The sequence below is a fragment of the Neovison vison genome, chromosome 7 (genome assembly GCF_020171115.1).
Source record: "Neovison vison isolate M4711 chromosome 7, ASM_NN_V1, whole genome shotgun sequence".
In the NCBI taxonomy this organism is placed as follows: Eukaryota; Metazoa; Chordata; class Mammalia; order Carnivora; family Mustelidae; genus Neogale; species Neogale vison.
Window position 1 is genome coordinate 56,508,350 of NC_058097.1, and position 19,641 is coordinate 56,527,990.

General features: G+C 52.3%; 1 protein-coding gene across 5 annotated transcripts; it reads right to left on the bottom strand.

The window, feature by feature from the left end:
* Window positions 1-9: 9 nt before the first annotated feature.
* Window positions 10-18,541, bottom strand: COQ8B (coenzyme Q8B). Of its 5 annotated transcripts, none has more exons than XM_044257335.1 (15): window positions 18,489-18,541; window positions 17,959-18,063; window positions 17,697-17,816; window positions 17,485-17,551; window positions 15,752-15,829; window positions 12,762-12,884; window positions 12,526-12,611; window positions 11,223-11,363; window positions 11,050-11,131; window positions 10,222-10,315; window positions 7,628-7,769; window positions 7,375-7,482; window positions 4,638-4,703; window positions 1,275-1,361; window positions 10-860 (listed from the first exon to the last, which is right to left on the bottom strand). In XM_044257335.1, the coding sequence occupies exons 2-15, from the start codon at window positions 18,058-18,060 to the stop codon at window positions 579-581; spliced, it is 1,578 nt and encodes a 525-aa protein (XP_044113270.1). In that variant the 5' UTR covers window positions 18,061-18,063; window positions 18,489-18,541; the 3' UTR covers window positions 10-578. The 5 variants fall into 5 exon arrangements, with proteins under 5 accessions (XP_044113270.1, XP_044113271.1, XP_044113269.1 ...); XM_044257336.1 differs by having other exon boundaries at window positions 18,485-18,505; XM_044257334.1 differs by lacking the exon at window positions 18,489-18,541 and adding an exon at window positions 18,358-18,473.
* Window positions 18,542-19,641: the final 1,100 nt, after the last annotated feature.

The following is a 19,641-nucleotide window of genomic DNA, read 5'->3' on the forward strand; positions in this document are numbered from 1 at the left end:
AGAGCCGGGAAGGGGAGCCGCTTTTATTCCGTCTGAAGTTTCAAACACCCTCCCCTACCCCCTCCCCAACACACAGAAAAGAGGGAGCGGAGAAGGGGGAGAACGCAGCTGGTGGAGGGGTGAGGGCAGCAAAGGTGAGGGCTGCCTCCACTAACTCCCTTCCCCCTTCATTGGCCAGATCGATGGGAGACCTGAGGCAGAGGTGAGGGGCTCCCCACCGACAGGAGTCTGGATCTGCATGCCGGCGCGCAGGGGGCCTGAGGCTCTTAAATGTGGACAAAAATAAGGTAATTCTTGGCGCAGAGTTCCTGGATGCCCGCTTTGGAGTGGGGAGATTAGGAGATGGGGGTGTGAAGCTGGGAGTTCCCTAGCCCAAGGGTTCCCCAGCTCCTAGGAAAGGAGTGAGGCAAGACAGGGAAGCTGGAGGGGGTGGTCTCCCAACCTGCAGGAGAATGGAAAGGAGACATCACAGCACCACCTCCCCTCCATGGCCTGCTTTGGGGCCAGAATCCCTGGATGGAGGCGGTCTAAGGGGTCTGACCAGGCATCCCCTTTGGTCAGGAGGCCGCAGGCAGAGGCTATGCCTGGCGACTGGCCCAGTAGCGGTGGTAGGTGTCCTGGAAGAGATCCCGGCAGGCGATGTGGGCGCGGAGGCGGGCGCAGGCCAGGAAAGCCCCTGCCAGCTTGCGGTGCAGGGCGTAGGTCTCCTCAGGCGGTGGGCGCAGCCGGTGTCGCAGCAGCACGGGGATGAGGCCCTGCACTCGGCGGGCAGTGTCACCAGCCCCAAAGTCATAGGGGCCAGGGGTGGCGAAGGGTTCCCCCAGGATCATCACTGCCTCCACGTGGGCCTCCGAGAATGCCTGTGCATGGGGGAGAGCAAGAGGCACGCAGGGTGGAGGGACGGACCTCCACTCAACCCAGAAGGGACAAACCCCTGGTCTCCCTTGTACTTTCAACTGTAAACACAAGACCCCCACTCCCTGATGAGTCGTAAGCAGACTCCCCTCCTTCTAGAGCCCCTAGGCCTTCCCAGAGTGGCCCTTTACTTCCTCTCAGAGCCCCAGTAGACAAGCAGCATACCCTCTCTAGAACAAACAGCTCCACTTCCCCACCCCCAGTACCCACCAGCAGCCCCCCACTCCCTCCCTCTAGAATAAAATGGGACCCATTTCCTTCCGGTTTCTGAGTAGTGAAGAAGCCTTCATTCCCCCACTCCTCCCCAGAGCCCCCCAGTAGAGATAAGCAGTCCCCAACCCCTCTCCAGTTTTTCCAACCTTGGTTTCAAAGCCTGTGAGGAATCTGAGATCCCGGGATTTCTGCAGGACCCGGTCTCTGTCTCCATTGGCTGCTGCCATCACCACCTGGGGAAATGGGTGTTTGGTAGAGGTCAAAGGCCAAGGGAGTGGGGTTCAAGGAGGGCTCTGGAAAACTGGCCTGTTACTCCCTACATTCTGGTCTACTTAAGCCCTCTCCCCTAGAAGCCGCTCCCTCCTCACCTTGCCCCTGTCTGTATCTCCTCCCTTGGGCCTGTTCAGAGCCTGGCAGGGAAGGAAAGTGGGTAAGGGGGTGGTCAGGGGATTTTCCCACTTGGCCTAGAATGTAGAGCCTGCCTGGAAACTACAACAGTCAAACAGCTGGAGGAAAATAAATGTCAACTGTTATTCGTGGGTCCAAACACTCAACTGGACAAGGATGGGACCATGACCCAGAACTCCATCTGAGGTGGCCACTGGGCCATCTCTGTAACGGCCTGATTGATGTCTGTCTCCTGCACTGGGCTTTGCACCCCAGAGATGCCAGACTTGTAGCACGAGGCCTGGCATTCAGGTGGTCCTCGGTGAACCTGTTTGGCAAAGAAGCACGTGGAGCACCAGCCATGGGGGCGTGTGGGGGAAAGCAGGAGTTGAGCTGAGGGCGCGGACAGACAGAAGTGAAAGCCAGCCTGTCGGGGGTCCATCCCAGCTCTGCCACTTGCTGGCTGAGAGATTTGGGGCAAGGCGCTCAGCCTTGGCCCTCGGCATCCTCATCTGTGGAGCTGGGACGATGAGAGGATTGTCCTCATGGGGGGCTGTCGGGAGGCAGGAAGAGGTGTCTGTGGCGTGTGGTGGGCTGTGCCTTCATGTAGGGTCCACCAGGACCATGAGAAGCCATGACTGTGAGGAGCCACCGCTATCAGCAGATGGATGGTAAGGTCCCTACTTCACGGAACAGCAAGGCCAGGAGGGAAAACGTTAACCACTTTCTTGGGAGGAAGGGGAATACAGGATTCAATCTGACAGTTCCAGTCTGTCTCAGCTCCCCCTGCCCGAGCCTGTCTGGCCATCTGTCAGGCCTGTGGTCTTCAGGGACTGATGTGACAGGGCTTTTTTAAACTGGAAAAGGCTGGGGAGACCAGAGGAGAGCCAAATAGGCCTGGGGGCTGGGTTAGGGTAACACACAAGATGTCCCACCCACCCAGAGAGAAAGGCCTTGGCTTTGTGCATCAAGGGATTGGAAGAGAGGGCCCAAGGTGCCTCTGTATGTGTGTGTGCACGTGTATGCGCACATGTGTGTATGCACAGGTTGGGGGTAGGGACTCCCAGCTCCTCTTTCCTGTCCCTATGTCAGGGGTGGCCCCACCATCCCTGAGTCCCCAAGCCAGAGCCCTGGGCCTTGTCCTCTACTCCCTTCCCTGGGCTCCCAGCCCCCCAGTCTCAGGAAGTTTTCTAATTCTGCCCCCCCCTCCCCCCCCCCCCCCCCCCGCTCAAATCCCTTCTGGGAGTTCCCCCAGCACCTGGATAAAGTACAAGGTGCCCAGCATGGCTTTTCAGACTCAAGCGTGATTTGGCTCCAGCCTCATCACTGGCTCCTGCTCCACCCCGCACCTGCTGGCCCAATCAGAAATGAACTTCCTTTTGGTCCTCGAGGACTGACTATTCAAAGTGTGGTCCCTATACCAGTCGCTCTGGCATCAGCTGGGAGTGTGTTAGAAATGCAGCATCTTAGGCCGGACTCCAGAGCACGATCTGCACTGAACAGGCATGGGGGGCCGGTGGGTGTCTCACAGACACTGAAGTTTGAGAAGCGCTGCTCTAATGGGAATATCCCTTCTCTCCTCTTGGCCCTTGTATGTTTATCAGTGTGGGATACCCTCCTTGCCTCTTCCTGATTGGTCTCCTTGTCCCTCAGGTCACAGTCCTGATGCCTCTTCCTCCAGGAAGCTCTCCCTGACCCCCTAGGCTGGCCCAGGCTCCCCCTCTGGGCTCCCACCATCTCCTACGCTCCCCCATTCCAGCCCTGGCCGCTCTGGGTTCTTACTGTCTCTCCCTGTCCTGGGCTGTGAGCTCCGTGAAGGCGGAGACGGGGCTGGGTTAGTCACCGGGTTGGTATTGCCCAGAACAGGGCTGGGCACAAGGGGGTGTCAGAGAATGCTGGAACTGATGAATAAATGAGTAGCAGGCCCCCGTCAACTAATCCATCTCAACAAATTAATGAGATGCCTTAGCTAGGTGGGTGGGAAGGACAGGCAGCAGATGTTCCTGAGGAGAAAGCTGCCCCTAAGGGAGCAGCCGGCCAGAGAGATATGTGAGTGTGAGGCTGAAGGCCCGGGACAGCCTGGGGTGTGGGGAGGTGGCAGGATGGCCACTGTGGGCCATCAGGGGCTAGTCAGGGTTCGGGAACACGGGCTCTGGGCCCAGGCTCCCGGAGTCTGAATCCCAGGTCTGCTGTCACCTAGGCCAAGTGATTTCACCTCTCTGAGCTCTAGTAACTTCATCTGTAAAGTGGGACTAAAAATGGTCCTAACCCGAGGCACCTGGGTGGTTCAGTCAGTTTAAGCCTCTGCCTTCAGCTCAGGTCATAATCTCAGGGTCCTGGGATTGAGCCCTGCATCAGGCTCTCTGCTCAGTGGGGAGTCTGCGTCTCCCTCTGCCCCTACCTCAACTTGTGCACCTGTCCGTGTGTGCTCTCTCTCTCTCAAATAATTTTTTTAAAATAAATACATTTTTTAAAGATTTTATTTATTTGGCAGAGATCACAAGTAGGCAGAGAGGCAGGCAGAGAGAGGGAAGCAGGCTCCCCTCTGAGCAGAAAGCCTGCTGCGCGGGGCGCCTGGGTGGCTCAGTGGGTTAAAGCCTCTGCCTTCAGCTCAGGTCATGATCTCAGGGTCCTGGGATAGAGCCCCACGTCGGGCTCTCTGCTCAGCAGGGCACCTTCCTCCTCCTCTCTCTCTCTGCCTGCCTCTCTGCCTACTTGTGATCTCTGTCTGTCAAATAAATAAATAAAATATTTTTTTTAAAAAAAGAAAGCCTGATGCGAGGCTCAATCCCAGGACCCTGAGATCATGACCTAAGCCGAAGGCAGAGGCTTTAACCCACTGAGCCACCCAGGTGCCCTAAAATAAATATATTTACAAAAAAAAAAAAAAAGCTTAAAAACGGCCCTGACCCCATACAGTTACTCTGTGGTTTAAATCAGTTACCACATGGATAGCGCCTCAAACAGCACCTGACATTATATTAAGGGCTTTTTATTTATTCGTTATTACTATTACTATTATATATGACTTCTTAATTCCAGATACTGTATTTCTCCTTCTCACCCTCACCTCAGTATCGGGCTTGAGGCCCTTCAAAGACCTCAGGGTTGGGGGGACTCACCTCGATGTAATGGTCTGTGAATTCCGTCCCAAATTCCCGGCTTGCACCGAAGTCCAACAGGGTCACCTGGGACAAGGGATGGTGAGAGGGATGCTGGGAGTCCACCACCACTCCCCACCGGCTGAGGTTAGGGGGGCCCCAGGTCCATTCCCACACTGTGCCCCTCATCAGAATCCCCACCCTGCTGACCCCCTGGATTCCTGGCCTCCCATCTCCACACTTCTTATCCACCCCCATATGAAACTGAAGGGACCTGGCTTTGTTGATTCTATCTTTATAATAATATGTTTTAGGCATAGGAAAAAAAATCTAAAGAATAATAAAATATGGGGCACCTGGGTGGCTCAGTAGGTTAAGCCTGCGATCAAGCCCCACATCCAGCTCTCTGCTCATCAGGGAGCCTGCTTCCTTACCCCCTCTGCCTGCCTCTCTGCCTATTTGTAATCTCTCTGTCTGTCAAATAAATAAATAAAATCTTTAAAAAGAAAGAATAATAAAATATGTGGGGAAAAAATGAACATCCAAAATCCCAGCGACCCACTTAAAATGTTCAATATTATCAAACCAGGTGGAGCCTCCCATGGACCCTGGCCTGATCCGACCTCCTCCGTCCTCTCTTCCAGGGTTACCACTTTCCCAGGATTATCATTACCAAACTATTATTTTCTGAAATTCCCATGTGTGCATTTCTACATTCTCTACATATGTGTGCACCTGTGAACAATAAGGAGGCATGCTACTATGTGTGTTTTAAAACTTCATATAAACAGTATTTATGATAGTTACCCTGCGGCTTATTCTTTGTGCCCAACATGGTTTTGCAACTTATCCCCGTTGCTATGTGCAGCCCTGGCTCATTCATTTTTTCCTTGCTGTGTAAGGACTTCATCATGTAAACATATCAAAGTATATTTATCTGGCTAGTGGACACTGTGGTTGTTTCTGAGTTCTGCTATTAGAAACAGTGCCCGATGGGTACATGTATGAGAGTTTCGCTAGGGCAGTGGAGTTCACACTATTGATCACAACCCACAGCAAGAAATACACCTTATAGAGGTGCCTGGATGGCTCAGTCATAAAGCTTCTGCCTTTGGCTCAAGTCATTATTTCAGGGTCCTGGGATCGAGTCCCACATCGGGCTCCCTGCTCAGCCAGAAGCCTGCTTGTCCCTCTCGCACACCCCCTGTTTGTGTTTCCTCTCTCACTGTCTCTGTCAATTAAAGAAATAAAATCTTAAAAAAAAAGAAAAGAAAAGAAATACACATTGTTTTTGGGCACCAGTACCTAGGCACACCCAAATATAAGGTCAAACAAAAGCATCCTGAAATAATATGGATCCCTCCCATCTGTGACACACTGTTATCTTCTATTCTTTGGCTTTAAAACAAAAGATCCTGTTGAGACACAATAAATTAATGTCAGGACTCATATCACCGCCCCTCTCATCCCAAGTTACAAAAATATTTCCTTGTGGTGTGAGCCTCACAGGGACACAGGCTATCTGTGCACTTGGCAAGGAGGGGGTGGCAAGGGACTGAGGCTGGGGACTCAGTGGGGCCACATCACACTCAGCAAAGGGCTCAGACTTGATCCTGAGGTGGACATGGAGCTATGAAAGGGACAGTTCAGCCAGGTTTCTGTTTTTAAAGATCCCTCTGGGGATGGGATGCATACAGACCATGTTAGAGAGCCGTTTGGCAGTCATGCTCACTGAGTCTTTCAATCCAAACTCTTACTCCAGGCCTTTGGCTACCCTGTGTCCTCTGCTGGGAACACTCTTCCCTTTTCTTCAGGTGGCCGTCCCCTTCTCTTCTATCTGGTTTCAGCTTTTTTTTTTTTTTTTAAAGATTGTATTTATTTATTTGACAGACAGATCACAAGTAGGCAGAGAGGCAGGCAGAGAGAGGGGGAAGCAAGCTCCCTGCTGAACAGAGAGCCCGATGCCGGGCTCAATTCTAGGACCTTAAGATCATGACCTGAACTGAAGGCAGAGACTCAACCCACTAAGCCACGCAGGTGCCCCTGTTTTCAACTTTAATGGCACTTCCTTCGAGAAGCCTTACTTGACCTCACCTACCCTGTGAAGGGTCAGCCATTTCCCTGGCTCCCCGCAGCCCCCTGTGCCTCCCCTGTCACTGACCACTCCGACCTGCGCTTCCCCATCATGGTACTAACTACTCAGTCATCACTGTCTGGTCACGGGTCCCTCCACAGGACTGGGAACTCTGAGAAGGTGACGATCAGGGAAGTCTTGGCATCACTGTCAAGAGGCAGTAGATGCTTGGTGTGTTAAATGAATGACGGGCGTGGTAGCGATGACTAACTGCCTTCCTAAAGCTGTTGCCGCTAGGGAACCATTGCCTAGCGGAGATTCCATTTCCCAACGTTCCTTGCACCTAGCCAGGCCGTGTGACCAGTTCTTACCAATGGAATGGTACGGGAGCGGGCAGCGACGGAGACAATAGAGACAATATGTCACTGCTGGCAAAAGCAATTAGGCAGGGCGCTACCCTCTTAACCTCTCTTTCCCCCTTCACTGGAAGGAAAGCATTTCAAGGCCTAGGGGATGGTGCCATCACAGAAGGGAAGGAGCCTGGGTCCCTGAGTCACCATGTGGAAGAGGGCCACTCCAGCCTGTCATGTGGGTCATAACTACTGTTGGGCTGAGCTACAGAAATACAGGAAACTGTCTCTTAAAGCAGCTAATGTACCATGAGCCACATCATAGGGAACCAACCTGGTGGCTGGAGGCATCATAGAGGAAGTTGGCCCAGTTGGGGTCTGTCTGCATGAATCGGAACTCGAACAGCTCCCGCAGACACAGCCTCAGGAGCTGGAAGCAGATCTGCAGTGGGGAGGAGTAACAGACATCTCAGACCCTTCAGCCCCTCTAGAGCGCTCTCTGGCCAGGAGGCAGACTGTGGGCCCGCCAGCCCTACCAGCCCTGCCCAGGGGCAGCGCCCTCCCTACTGTCCCTCGAGCCCCTGTACCTGGTTCCGGATGTCCTGGCTCAAGCTCTGGCACTGGTCCAGGGGCACCCCTCCGGCCAGCTCCATGCCCAGAACCCGCGTTGTGCACAGCTCGTTAATCACAGCTGGTACCCGGAAGAAGGGATCATCTGCCAACAACTGCCTGGAGAAGAAGGGAGGGGAAGGGACAGGACTTCATGCTTCAGGCCCCTGTGGCCCACCTTGAGGCCTCCTCCTCCTTCTCCTCTGAGAAGTGCTCCCAGAACAGTCTCTGTCTTGCCTTCCCTCCTCACACCTGTTTAGCTTGAGTGATGCCAATAGCTGGCCAGACTGACATTCATTCAGACACTTCATTCACTCATTCATCAGATTATCTCCATAGTGCTACTCTGCGCCTTTACTCCTAAGCTGGCTGCTGCCGGAGCCCCAGTTACCATTTCCCTACTGGGAACACTTCTATGACTTCTGGTTGCCCCAGTATAGAGCTCAATGTATTAAGCTTGATAAATGTAACTTTTTTTTTCCTAAGATTTTATTTATTTATTTGACAGACAGAGATCACAAGTAGGCAGAGAGACAGGCAGAGAGAGAGGAGGAAACAGGCTCCCTGCTAAGCAGAGATCCCGATGCAGGGCTCAATCCCAGGACCCTGGGATCACGACCTGAACCAAAGGCAGAGGCCTTAACCCACTGAGCCACCCAGATGCCCCTGAACATTACTTTTTCATCAATTTATTAATTAACCAACCCAAAAAAGAATTGCTGATATACCAATCTCCAAGTCCATAGTGATATTCATTGGCCACTCCTTGGAGGCATTACTTTGAATACTGGTTAATACTGACTTCTTCTTGGGACACCTGGGTATCTCAGTTGGCTAAACGTCTGCCTTCAACTCAGGTCATGATCCCAGGGTCCCGAGATCAGGTCCCACATCAGGCTCCCTGCTCGGCAGGCAGCCTGCTTCTCCCTCTACCTGCTGCTCCCCCTGCTTGTGCGTTCGCTCGCGCTCTCTCGCTCTCTCTGGTAAATAAATAAATAAAATCTTGAAAAAAGAAAAATACTGGGGCGCCTGGGTGGGTCAGTGGGTTAAGCGTCTGCCTTCGGCTCAGGTCATGATCCTAGGGTCCTGGGATCGAGCCCTGCATCAGGCTCTCTACTCAGCAGGGAGCCTGCTTGCCCCTCTCTCTCTGCCTTCCTCTCTGCCTACTTGTGATCCCTGTCTGTCAAATAAATTAAAAAGAAAAAAATACGGACTCCTTCTTGGTGTCTGTCCCTGCATGGGACAATGCGGGGTGACAGAGCAGTGAGTGAGTTCTGGGCCTGCCCTCCAGACACCAGAGACCGCACTCTAACAAGAACACACACAGACCAATAATAGACTGAGTTCAGTGTAAGATTTGGGAGGCAAAGAATATGAGCAAGATCCATGGCTGAGACCTGTGGGATGGCTGGGGCTGGGGGCAGGGGGGTGGGGAGGGCCAGGGGAATGATCCAGGATTTATTCTAAGGGCACTGGGAAATCCTGGAGGGAACGGGGCTTCCAGATCCCCCAAAGGACTGCCCTGGCCCAGCCCACTTCATCCTCTTCTCTTCATCGTCCATCGGTCCCACTTCGGGGCTTGTATTTTTGTCCTTGTTTGTAAAATCTCTGATGCTCATCCTGGGCCAGGCCCTGAGCCAAGCATTTAATTAACACAATCCCCTTTCCACCCCCTCACTCTCCTATGAGGATGCTGCTGGGACTGACCTGGGACTGGTTCCCACTTCTGAGACCAGGGCCTATGCCCGGAATCACCGCCCTCTGCTGTCCCTTCTCTCGCTCTGTATCTACAGACCTTGGCTCAGGGCACCCACGGGCCATGCAGCAGAGGACCTCCTGGAGTGTAATTAACTGCTGGACACCACAAAGCTTTGAAGATACAACCACTTTGTTCCCCTGTAATGGAGTTCATTCATTTTCGCTGCTATATGACATTCCGCTGGTGAGCGGACCGTCGTTTATTATCTACCTTGCTGAATTCAATAGATTTGAGTTGGGTCTAGTTTGGGGCGACTGCTGCTCGGAGTGTTCTGGAAAAGGCTGATGGTGTATACCAGCCTAAGTGTCCCTACAACATCTGTTTAGCAAGGAGGGCGTTTACAGGGTTGCATGTGGATGCTGGGCCTTAGTGAGGCCAGACTGTACTCTAGTCTGGTTTGCTGATGCCAAAACCTCCTCCTTCCCACAGCAGATAAGAGATGACCTGGAGCCCCATTCTCTCCCACCGGTGACACTGTCAGACTGTTAATGCTTTGTCCGTCCATCGGTGTGAGGGTATCTCATGCCTGCTGACAAATCCATCTCCCCCACCAGACTATAGTGGTCATGCATCCCATTTGACAGATGAGAAAACTGACAAGAGAGAGGAAAGTGACGTGCCCAAGCTCACAGAGGACACAGGGGATAAATCAAGTCAGAAGTGAATGGAGGGAGGAGGGATGAGCAAATGAAGAGACACAGGAGTTTGCTGGCTCTATCCCAGGCCTCCAGCTGCCAGTGGCTGTGGAAGGATCCACTTCCCACTTGGAGGGGAGCTCGGCGTCCTGGGCGGCCCTCAGGGTGCTCAGCTCACCTGAAGCTCTGGGCACAAGCTGCTTCACGACGGTAGTCACACTCCCAAGCCAGTTCCTGCTGCAAGGCCCGCAGACTCTGCTCAGCGAACAGGCCTGAGGGGACAGCCATGTCAGGCAGGGAAGGCCATAGCCTGTCCCCATCATGACAGCCTCCCCCCTGGGCTTTCCACTCAGGGATGTCTTCTCTTGCCAGTCATGTCTCTCGCTGTCTGTCATCGTCCCTCACACCTTCTGCCCCAGGCCTTTTCCCACATCATCTACCCACCCTCACCCCCACTCCATCCCTCACACAGCTGCGGCCTCTCCTGCAGTCTCCCCCCTGGGGTCTCTTTCTCGGGCACTGCACTTGTGCCAGGCCCCAGGCATCTCTTTCACAGTCCCACATGCCACTGACCCTGTCTCTTGTTCATCATTTCTCATACTGTTCTCAGGGCCTCAAAATCTTACTTCCATGGAGGTCCCCTTCCTCCCCAATACACACACACAAGGTCCCGCTTACATGCCCTTCCTGCTTCTGTGGCTCTTTTCCAGACCTCCAGGCCCTCTCTGGATGCCCTGTGTGTCTGTTTCAGACACATTTCAGTGTGGGCTTCTGTCTCTGGGTCAGTCAGAATGTCTGTTTGTCTTTTTCTCATACGTTCAGACTGTCTGGGCTCTCCCTGCCTGGGTGTCCCTTCTTTCTGTCTCACACTCATAGACTTGCACATTCACCAGCGCTCACGCCTAAGGGCACACCCTGCCCCCAGCTGGCCTCTCCCCACCCCATCAGCCCCACTTTCTCCCTGCAGGGGGTCCCTCCCGCAGTCAGGGGTGGAGTGGCCCCTCACCCTCAGGCAGGGCCACACTCATCTTGAGCACCGCCAGCAGGTTCTGGACATCACTCTGGATGCTCTGGGCCACGCCTGGGTACTGTGAGCAGGGAGGGACGGAGGGCAGGAGTCATGCCTCTGGGACCCCAGGGTGCCGTCTCCCACCCCTGCCGCTCCCCCTCCCCCCTCACCTGGATCTTCACGGCCACCTCCGTCCCATCCCTCAGTGTGCCCTGGTGCACCTGCCCGATCGAGGCTGCAGCAAAGGGCACCTCCTCTAAAGAGGCTACCTTGGCCTGCCAGTCCTTGCCAAGCTCCTCTTCGAGAACTTTCTGCAGACAGTGGTTGAAACAATCATCGTTGCAGTTAAGGACAGGGAGATTTATGGGCCGGAACCTGTCCACGGTGGCTCTGGGAGGGGCAGTCATGACCCAGGGCCACAGGGCCAGTGAGCAGAGAGATCAGAAGGCAGGCAGGCAGCTCGATCAGGATTCTGCACCCTCACCCAGTCACTAGAACAGTTCATGTCTTGGGCACTTACTTGGGGCTGGGCACTGTGCCAACCTACTTACAAACACAATTGCTTTTAATTAAGAAAACTAGTACTGGGGTGCCTGGGTGGCTCAGTCAGTGAAGTGTCTGACTCTTAATTTCGGCTCAAGTTACAATCTCAGGCTATGAGATCGAGCCCCGCATCAGGCTCTGCGCTCAGTGCAGAGTCCGCTTGAGGTTGTCTCTCCTCCGCCCCTCCCCCACTGGCCCCACTCGCATGTGTGCTCTCTCTTAAGTAAATAAATTTTTTAAAATAACTAGTAATAGGGGCGCCTGGGTGGCTCAGTTGTTAAGTGGCTCCTTTTGGCTCAGGTCATGATCCCAGGGTCCTGGGATTGAGTCCCACATCGGGCTCCCCGCTTGGCGGGCAGCCTGCTTCTCCCTCTCCTGCTCCCCCTGCTTGTGTTCCCTCTCTTGCTGTCTCTCTCTCTGTCAAATAAATAAATAAAATCTTAAAAAAATAAAACAAACTAGTACTAATAACAGTCAGAACTTGCTTTTACTTGTGGTGTGTCAGGGTCCCTTTCCCAGTGCTTTACAAATACTCACTTGTATAACCCTACAATGCAGGGGTTCCTATCACTATGGCCAGTTACAGATGAGGTAACTGAGGCACAGAGAGGTGAGGCCACATGTCTGAGATTATGCAGGCAGGACCCAGCAGAGCCAGGATTTGAATGCACGAAGTCCAGGCCCCTAACCACTGCACCCCCTGCCTCTTTGGCAGCTGTGATGGAGCCCTGAGCCTGCCCGGGACTGCATGAAGTACTCCACGTCATTCTCTCATGTCATCAACTCAATAGCTGTCTGAGATGTGTGCTTTAGTGATGCCCATTTTACAGCTGGGGAAACTGAGGCTTCAGCAAGGAAGCCAGGGGCAGGGGTGGGGGCAGGCTGGCGGAGCCCGCCTCCCTCACCAGGCTTCCCTGATGGGGCACTCACCAGCATCTGCCAGCGGGGCATGAAGTCGGCGCTCTGGCGGACGCGCTCGAAGATGCGTTGCAGCTGAGGACTGATGAAGCTGTTATCTGGGGAGATGGGGGTGTGGAATGAGGGAAGCAGTGAGGGAGGAGGCAGGGAGGGGCCCCTGTGGGGGGTATCTGAAGTCAGAACTTGCAGGTGGCTGGGAGTGCTGAAGGAGTGAGGTCAAGAGTCAGGGGTCGAGGGTCATGGCGTACCCTGGATGCTGAGCATTTGGCCGACCTTGAGGGCGGCCCCCCGCACTGTACACAAAGTCTGCACAATCCGCTCGGCATTGGCCTCTGACAGGAAAGGGCTGGAGCCTCGCCGGGAGCTGCTCTCTGGGGTGGAGAGAATAATCACTGGCATTACACCCACAGAAAAAGTCATAATAGCATCACTGCATAACCCTCAGGATGGCTAAAATGAAACCGACAATACCAAGTGTTGACAAGGATGTGGGGCAGCCTAAACACCCATAAAGCTGATGAGCGTCGTGGCTCAAATCCTTTGGGAAGTTTCCAGTACAGCACATGCCTACGGCCAATGTCACTTCTCTCCTAGGTATGTACCCAGGAAAAGGCAGATGTGTGTCCACTGACAGTTATCCCAAGATGGTTCACAGCAGCAGTATTCATAATGGTCCCCAGCTAGAAATAACCCAATGACTGTCAACAGAATGAACAAAGGCATGCTGGGAGAGTCACAGAGTGTCTCCTACAGCACTGAATAAACCACCTCCCTCTAACCACAGCAAAACGGAGGCATCCCTCCGACAGAATGTTGAGCAAATGCAGCCAGACAGGTATGAGGACATGCTCTCTGATTACACTGGTATAAAGAGCAAAACCAGTCAAAATTAATTTGGGGGGTCAGAAGTCCAGAGAGTGGTTTCCCTTGGTGGGGATGAGTAGCCAAGACAAGGTAGATAGGAGCTTCTGGAGGAGACAGTGATTCTCAAAGTGTGGTTCTGGGAACCCTGAGAGTCCCCAAGACCCTTCAGGAGGCTCTGTGAGATCAAAACTATTTTCATAATCATATGAATGTTATTTGCCTGTTTTTACTCTCATTCTCCCATAAAGGCTCAGTGGAGTTTTCCCAGAAACTCTATGACCTGGGATGATGCCATTGCTCTGATGACTGATGGAATACATGTGTGTGTGTATTCATGCATTCTAAAAATATCTTTTCTCCTGAAACTAATATTACACTATATGTTAACTAATTAGAATTTAAATAAAACTTGAAACAGAAAAAATTGTTTTAACCTCTAATGCACTAAATATCCATAAATATAACCCCAAAATATAATCTACAACCAGGTTCTTTGGGGTCCTCATTCTATTTTTTATGGCCATGTAATTCACAAACCAGGTAACTCACCAATTTAAGGCATATAGTTCAATGGCTTCTAGGACATTCAGAGCTGTACAACTATCACCACAAACAATTTTGGAACATTTTCCAGCCCCAAAAGAAACCCTGTATCTATTACCAGTCACACCCCCCCATTTCTCCCAACCACCTGCTCCGGCATCCCCAGGAACCATTAATCTGAACTCTCTATGAATATACTTGTTCTGGACATTTCCTATGAATGGAATCATACGGTATGTGTCCCATTGTGTCTGGCTTCTTTCACTTAGGGTAGTTTTCGAGATTCATCCACATTGTAGCAGCGATCAGCACTTCATTCCCTTTTCTTTCTTTCTTTCTTTCTTTTTTTTTTTTTTTTTAAGATTTTTACTTATTTATTTGACAGACAGAGATCACAAGTAGGCAGCGAGGCAGGCAGAGAGAGAGAGGAGAAAGCAGGCTCCCTGCTGAGCAGAGAGCCTGATGTGGGGCTCGATCCCAGGACTCTGGGATCATGACCTGAGCTGAAGGCAGAGGCTTTAACCCACTGAGCCACCCAGGCGCCCCGATTCATTCCCTTTTCTAGCTGAACAGTATCCCCCTGTGTGACTATAAGATATTTTGTTCATCTATTTCTACGTTGTAAGGGTGTGCAGGGATCCTGAGATGGCCAAGTTTGCGAACTGCTGTCTCAGATGTATCCACTTGGTGAAAATGAACCGAGCTATATGCTTAGGAGATGTGCCTGGCTCTACATGCAGATTATAGGATTATTCAATAAAGCATTTATTAAGCTTTTATTTATTTGATAAAAAAAATTATTGAGCTCTTTATCTAGCTAGGGCTCACTCTGTGTAAAGCAGAATTCCAAGTGTCTCTGTGGCTTCCCTGGCTGAATCCCCACAAGGAGCCCAAAAGTAAGAACTACCAATGCCTCAGTTTTCAAGGTGAGGAAGCAAGACATTCAGAGAGGTACAGAGCCTGGCTGGGGGTCACACAGCACAGAGGTGGCAGGGCAGGGGACAGACTCAGTTTGGGCTTACCTCAAGCCTAATCCTCCACTTCCACCCACCTTTTTATTTTGGGGAGAAAAAAAATCCAAATGAACAGAAAAGTCACATGCCCAGTATCACGGACACCCGCGTATCCAGCTCAAACTTTTTTTTTCCCCCAATTCAAACTGTTGACCTGTGTGTATGTGCCCAAACACTCGCCCTTATTTTTCACGGGCCCACTTCATGCAGTTGCATACCAACTGTGCTAAAAATAAGGATATTCCCCTACTCAATCACAGTGCCATCACTGTGCCTATAAAAATGAACACGAATTCCCTCCTATCTGCTCTTCAGTCCAAATTCAGATGTTCCTGGGGGACAAAGGAACTCCCCAAAAGTCTTTGATAGTCATTTTTTCTCAGGCTGCCATTCTATCATGGGTCACACATTCCATTTGTCAGTTCCTATGGCCTTAGTCTCTTTTTCATCCAAAACATCCAACCCCATTTTTGCTTCCGGACGTGGGCTTGTTGGGAAATCTTAGCCACCAGTGCTAATCTCTACTCATGTCTTTCCGTTTCTGTTGTCCACAGACACTGCCCACCCCAGACACTCCTATTCTCAGCTTTCCTCTCCTGCTCTGAGTTTTAGGAACTCGACTCCCAATTCTTTTTCTCACACAACAGGCTTCTGCTCCTCATGACCCTGACGGCAGCTTCATGATTACCCTGAGACGGGGGTACATGATCATCCATTTTCCAGATGAGAAAACGGGGCTTGGAAAGGTGAAGCCACTCAGCCCAGGTCACGTAGCAAAGCCAGAATCTGAACCCAAGCAGTGTGGTTCACTCACTCACCTGATGGTAGACGTCCTCCCAGCAGAGACTTCTTGGCCACCTCTGCCAGTGCTCCCAGTCCCAAGCCCACAGCCAGTCCTGGGGAATGAGACAGGAGTCTGGGTGCCTGCCTGCCCCCGGGCCTTGTTACCTGACCCCCGAATGCTCTCAGCCTCTCCCTAAGCAACCTGTCTCCCAGCTCTTTGCTGGCAACTCTCTGGTTCTCTCTTGTCCCCAACTCAGTCTCTTACTTACTCTCTCCCTGCCCAGGGTTCCCTTCGAGGTACGGCTACCTCTTTCTGCATCACTCTGTCCATGTCTGTCTCCTGGGTCAGCAGTTCTCACCCCTGGCTACACATCTGAGTCATGTGAGGAGCTACAAGGCCCACCCAGGTAAAAGAGGAAGTTGAGGTTCTATGGTCTGAAATGAGCCTTAGAATTTATATATATACATATATAATTTTTTTTTTGTAAGTATCCTGGATGATTCTAGCGTGCAGCTAAGGGTAAGAAAGCCCCGAAATGATCTCCCTGGGTCTCTGTCTTCCTATGACTCCCATTTATCTGTTCACACTTTTCTTCATGCTCACCTCTCCTTGCCTAAGTTGGGTTTTCTCCGTCTCTCTGCCTCCCTCCACCTGGCATACCAGTTCAGCCCTCCTCTCTCTGTCCTTTTGATGTTATCTCTCTGGCTTTGATTTCCTCTTCCTCCTCTGTCTCTTTGTCAATAAGACATCTTGAGTCTCTGCCTCTTTCACTGTCACCATCTCTGCAAATCATCATAGCAGCATTTTCTGGGTGCTTGCTACACACCGGGAACCATCCCTGGTGCCTTAGACACATAAACTCATTTTATCCTTACAGAAGCGAAAAGGAAACCGAGGCTCAGAGAAGTTAAGTAACTTGTCCAGAGTCACAAAGCAAGAGTGTGGCAGAATCACCCCTGGAACTCTGGGCAACCTGATATCAAAGCTCTGACCGCTGCATTTAACTTCCTCTTTATACTGTGAATACTGTATACTGTGAATACCTCTTTATACTGTGATACTGATCATTAAAATTTGAAACATAATCCACACTAAAGAAAACATGTGCATTACAACAGTACATATACATATATTTCATGAAATAAGAACTTCCTTTATTCTACATGTGTACCCATGTTTTCCGTTCTATTCTTTTTATTTATTTTTTTTAAGATTTTATTTATTTCTTTGAGAGAGACAGAGCACAAGCAGACGGAGGGGTAGAGGAAGACAGAGAAGCAGACTCCCAGCCGAGCCTGGGGCTCCATCAGAGGACCCTGGGATCATGACCTGAGCCAAAGTCAGATGCTTAACCCCCTGGCCACCCAGGCACCCCATTCTATTCTTTTTTAACGCTGGTGCAACCCCCTGAATTATTTCATGCAGACTGTGACCTGAAGTTTGAAAACTCCTGCTGCATAACCTGGCGTCAAGTCACTTTGCTTCCCTTTGCCTCTTCTATATGGTGTTTCCTCATCTATATGGTGGAAATTAACACGCACCAAATTCAGGACAGACAGATCGAGTGTACACGAGGCCTTGCACATTCCATGTGCCCAATAAATGTTACCTTCCTCTCTCTTTCTCTTGGCTTTGCAGGCCTTTGCCTTCCTTCTCTTTCCATCTCTCACTCCTCTCCCTGTCTCTGATTCACCCTCTCCCCCTTGTTTCGTTCTGTAAACATGGCCTCCTCTGATCTAGGTTACAATCTCCCACAGTCACACCTACCCCCAAAGTTGGCCAAGCGGCTGACACGGGAAGCAGGCACCTTGCGTTCTCGAGAGCGGTCGCTCAGCTGGGAAATGGGGAGAAGGTCTGAGGGTGGGAAGGTGAGCATAGCACCCAGGGAGTCCAACCAACCTGCCACCATACCCTTCTCCAAGCTTGGGAGGCCAGCTGCCTTCAGGGGGTGCTGCTGTATGGGTGGGAGACAACGATACCTGGGGCCGGGGTGTCTTCCTGATCCGGGCCTCCCGTATCCTGCGAATGTCCTCCTCACCCAGGCCTCTGCCAAGCCCATCCTTATGAAACATTTGGGGCCGAAAACCCCCACATGGCCCCTGCAAGAAAAGTGGATATTGGTAAGGAGTGGAGTACATGGGATCTGCGTTGCCCTTTTGGAGACACCCCCCCCCGGGTCATTTTACACCCTAAAACCTCCCCCAGCCTCTCCCCCTTGGAGACACCTCTCCAGGCTCTTACCCACCAGTGGGGCCCAGGCCCCAGGGCCCCACAAGGCAAACCGACAGTCCGTCCCAGCTGTCCAAAGGTCCCCCGCAGTAAGCCCCCCACCTCCAGCCACATCGCCTGGGGGAGAAGGGGAGGGATTACTCGGGTAGGGGTTGGCATTGACCTCCCTGCTTTGCCCTCGTCTTTGCTAAGCCCTCACATTTCTCTGTGTCCACTCTAAGATTCCCACCCACTAAAGACTTCCTTTCCTGTTTAATAGTTCCCCCAGTTTCTCCTGATTACCTCTCTGGTTGCTAGGAATCCATAGCTCTTTCTACGCACCTCCCAAAACCCATTTTCGCCCTGTCCCACTCCCCGCCGTTGCTAGGGTCCTCCCCCGTTGCTAGACACCCACAGATTCTCCAGGGCTACCTTTCCACTCCTCTGAGCCCCCCTAGTTGCTAGGCACTGCCTTCCTTTTTGTTGCTAGGCACCCACAATTCCTACCCCCTACACCCCAGTCGCCCATTACTGGGCACCTCTCCCCGTTGCTAAGCACCCACTGTTTCCAGGATCCGGGTCCGCTACAAGCGCGAGCCTCTCGCGCTTCCGGGAGTCTCTGCACACCTGCCCCCTCCGCTGAGCTAGCCAATGGCGGAGTAGCACCTCACTGACTGGCGCGTAGCTTGCCCCGCTGTGCGTCAGGGGCGGGACTAGGGGCGTGGCCTGAAGGTGGGCGTTGGGGCTTGCTGGGACTGTTGGGGCACCCCGGCAGCCGCGCACGTGCGTGCGGTTTTCTGCCTTTCCCCGCACTTCAGAGTGCCTTGTGCATGGCAGACTTTTCTTTACCCCCCACACCGTCGTTTTTGCAAACATCCCTTACGAACTCCTCATCTCTTCTCTGCACGAACATCTTGACAACCTACTTTCTTATTTTTAAGCCCAACAGACTGGACGTCTTTCCTTTGAACACACATCTTCCCAGCAAACGTTTCCCTTGCTCCGGGAGCCCCTCCACTTTGCACATCAATCCTCTGCTTCAAACACCCACATGCTGGCACCCATCTTCTTCCCTCGCGCATATAAACACACATGCCTTGCTTGCCAACTGCCCCCCCTCATACACCTTCACACTCAGCCCTTTGCACACTGCCCCCCACCCCCGTTCTCCCCGTTCTCTCATACACTCTGATCTCTCTCCGCTCCCCGCCCACCCGCGGGATGGTGTGAGTGGGAGCCCTCTGTTTCCTGTAGGCCTGACATTTCCCAGAACACACTCAGCCAAGATTCCCAGTGCTGAGTCAGGAGCCCTGGCATCCCAGAAAACCAGCTCCCAGCCCATCTGGGTGTCTGTTTGGGGGGAGGGGGTAGGGCAGGCGGGCCTAAATCCTGCTCCCCCAACAATAGGCTGACTCACCCCTCCTCACAGTCTGGAATAGAAGCAGCTTGCTAGGGCATCTCTCCCACCACTGGGAGAAGGAAGGATGTGACAGGAGGGATGGGACACTTTCCTCACAGAACCCTCCCCACCCCCAACTGTCTAACCCTTTTGGTTGGAAGTCAGACCTCCCTGTCTCTGTGCTGTGACCTGAGAAGATCCCCAACTCTTTCTGGACTTCTTCCCAGCCTGTGTGACTTGTTAGAGGGCTCCTGTATGATTCCTCACTGGTCTGTGAAGAGATGACTCACTTTAGAGCTTTAGGTCTGTGCCCAATG

Bases quoted from the DNA above. Each gene is read 5' to 3' on its own strand.
- COQ8B (XM_044257333.1), bottom strand. From the start codon at position 18,105: ATGCCAACCCCTACCCGAGTAATCCCTCCCCTTCTCCCCCAGGCGATG. The intron at 11,364-12,525 runs GTGAGTGCCCCA...CACTGTCTGCAG, and splicing joins TGCCCCGCTGGCAGATGCTG to AAAGTTCTCGAAGAGGAGCT. The intron at 10,316-11,049 runs GTGAGGGGCCAC...CTGTCCCCTCAG, and splicing joins GAGTGTGGCCCTGCCTGAGG to GCCTGTTCGCTGAGCAGAGT.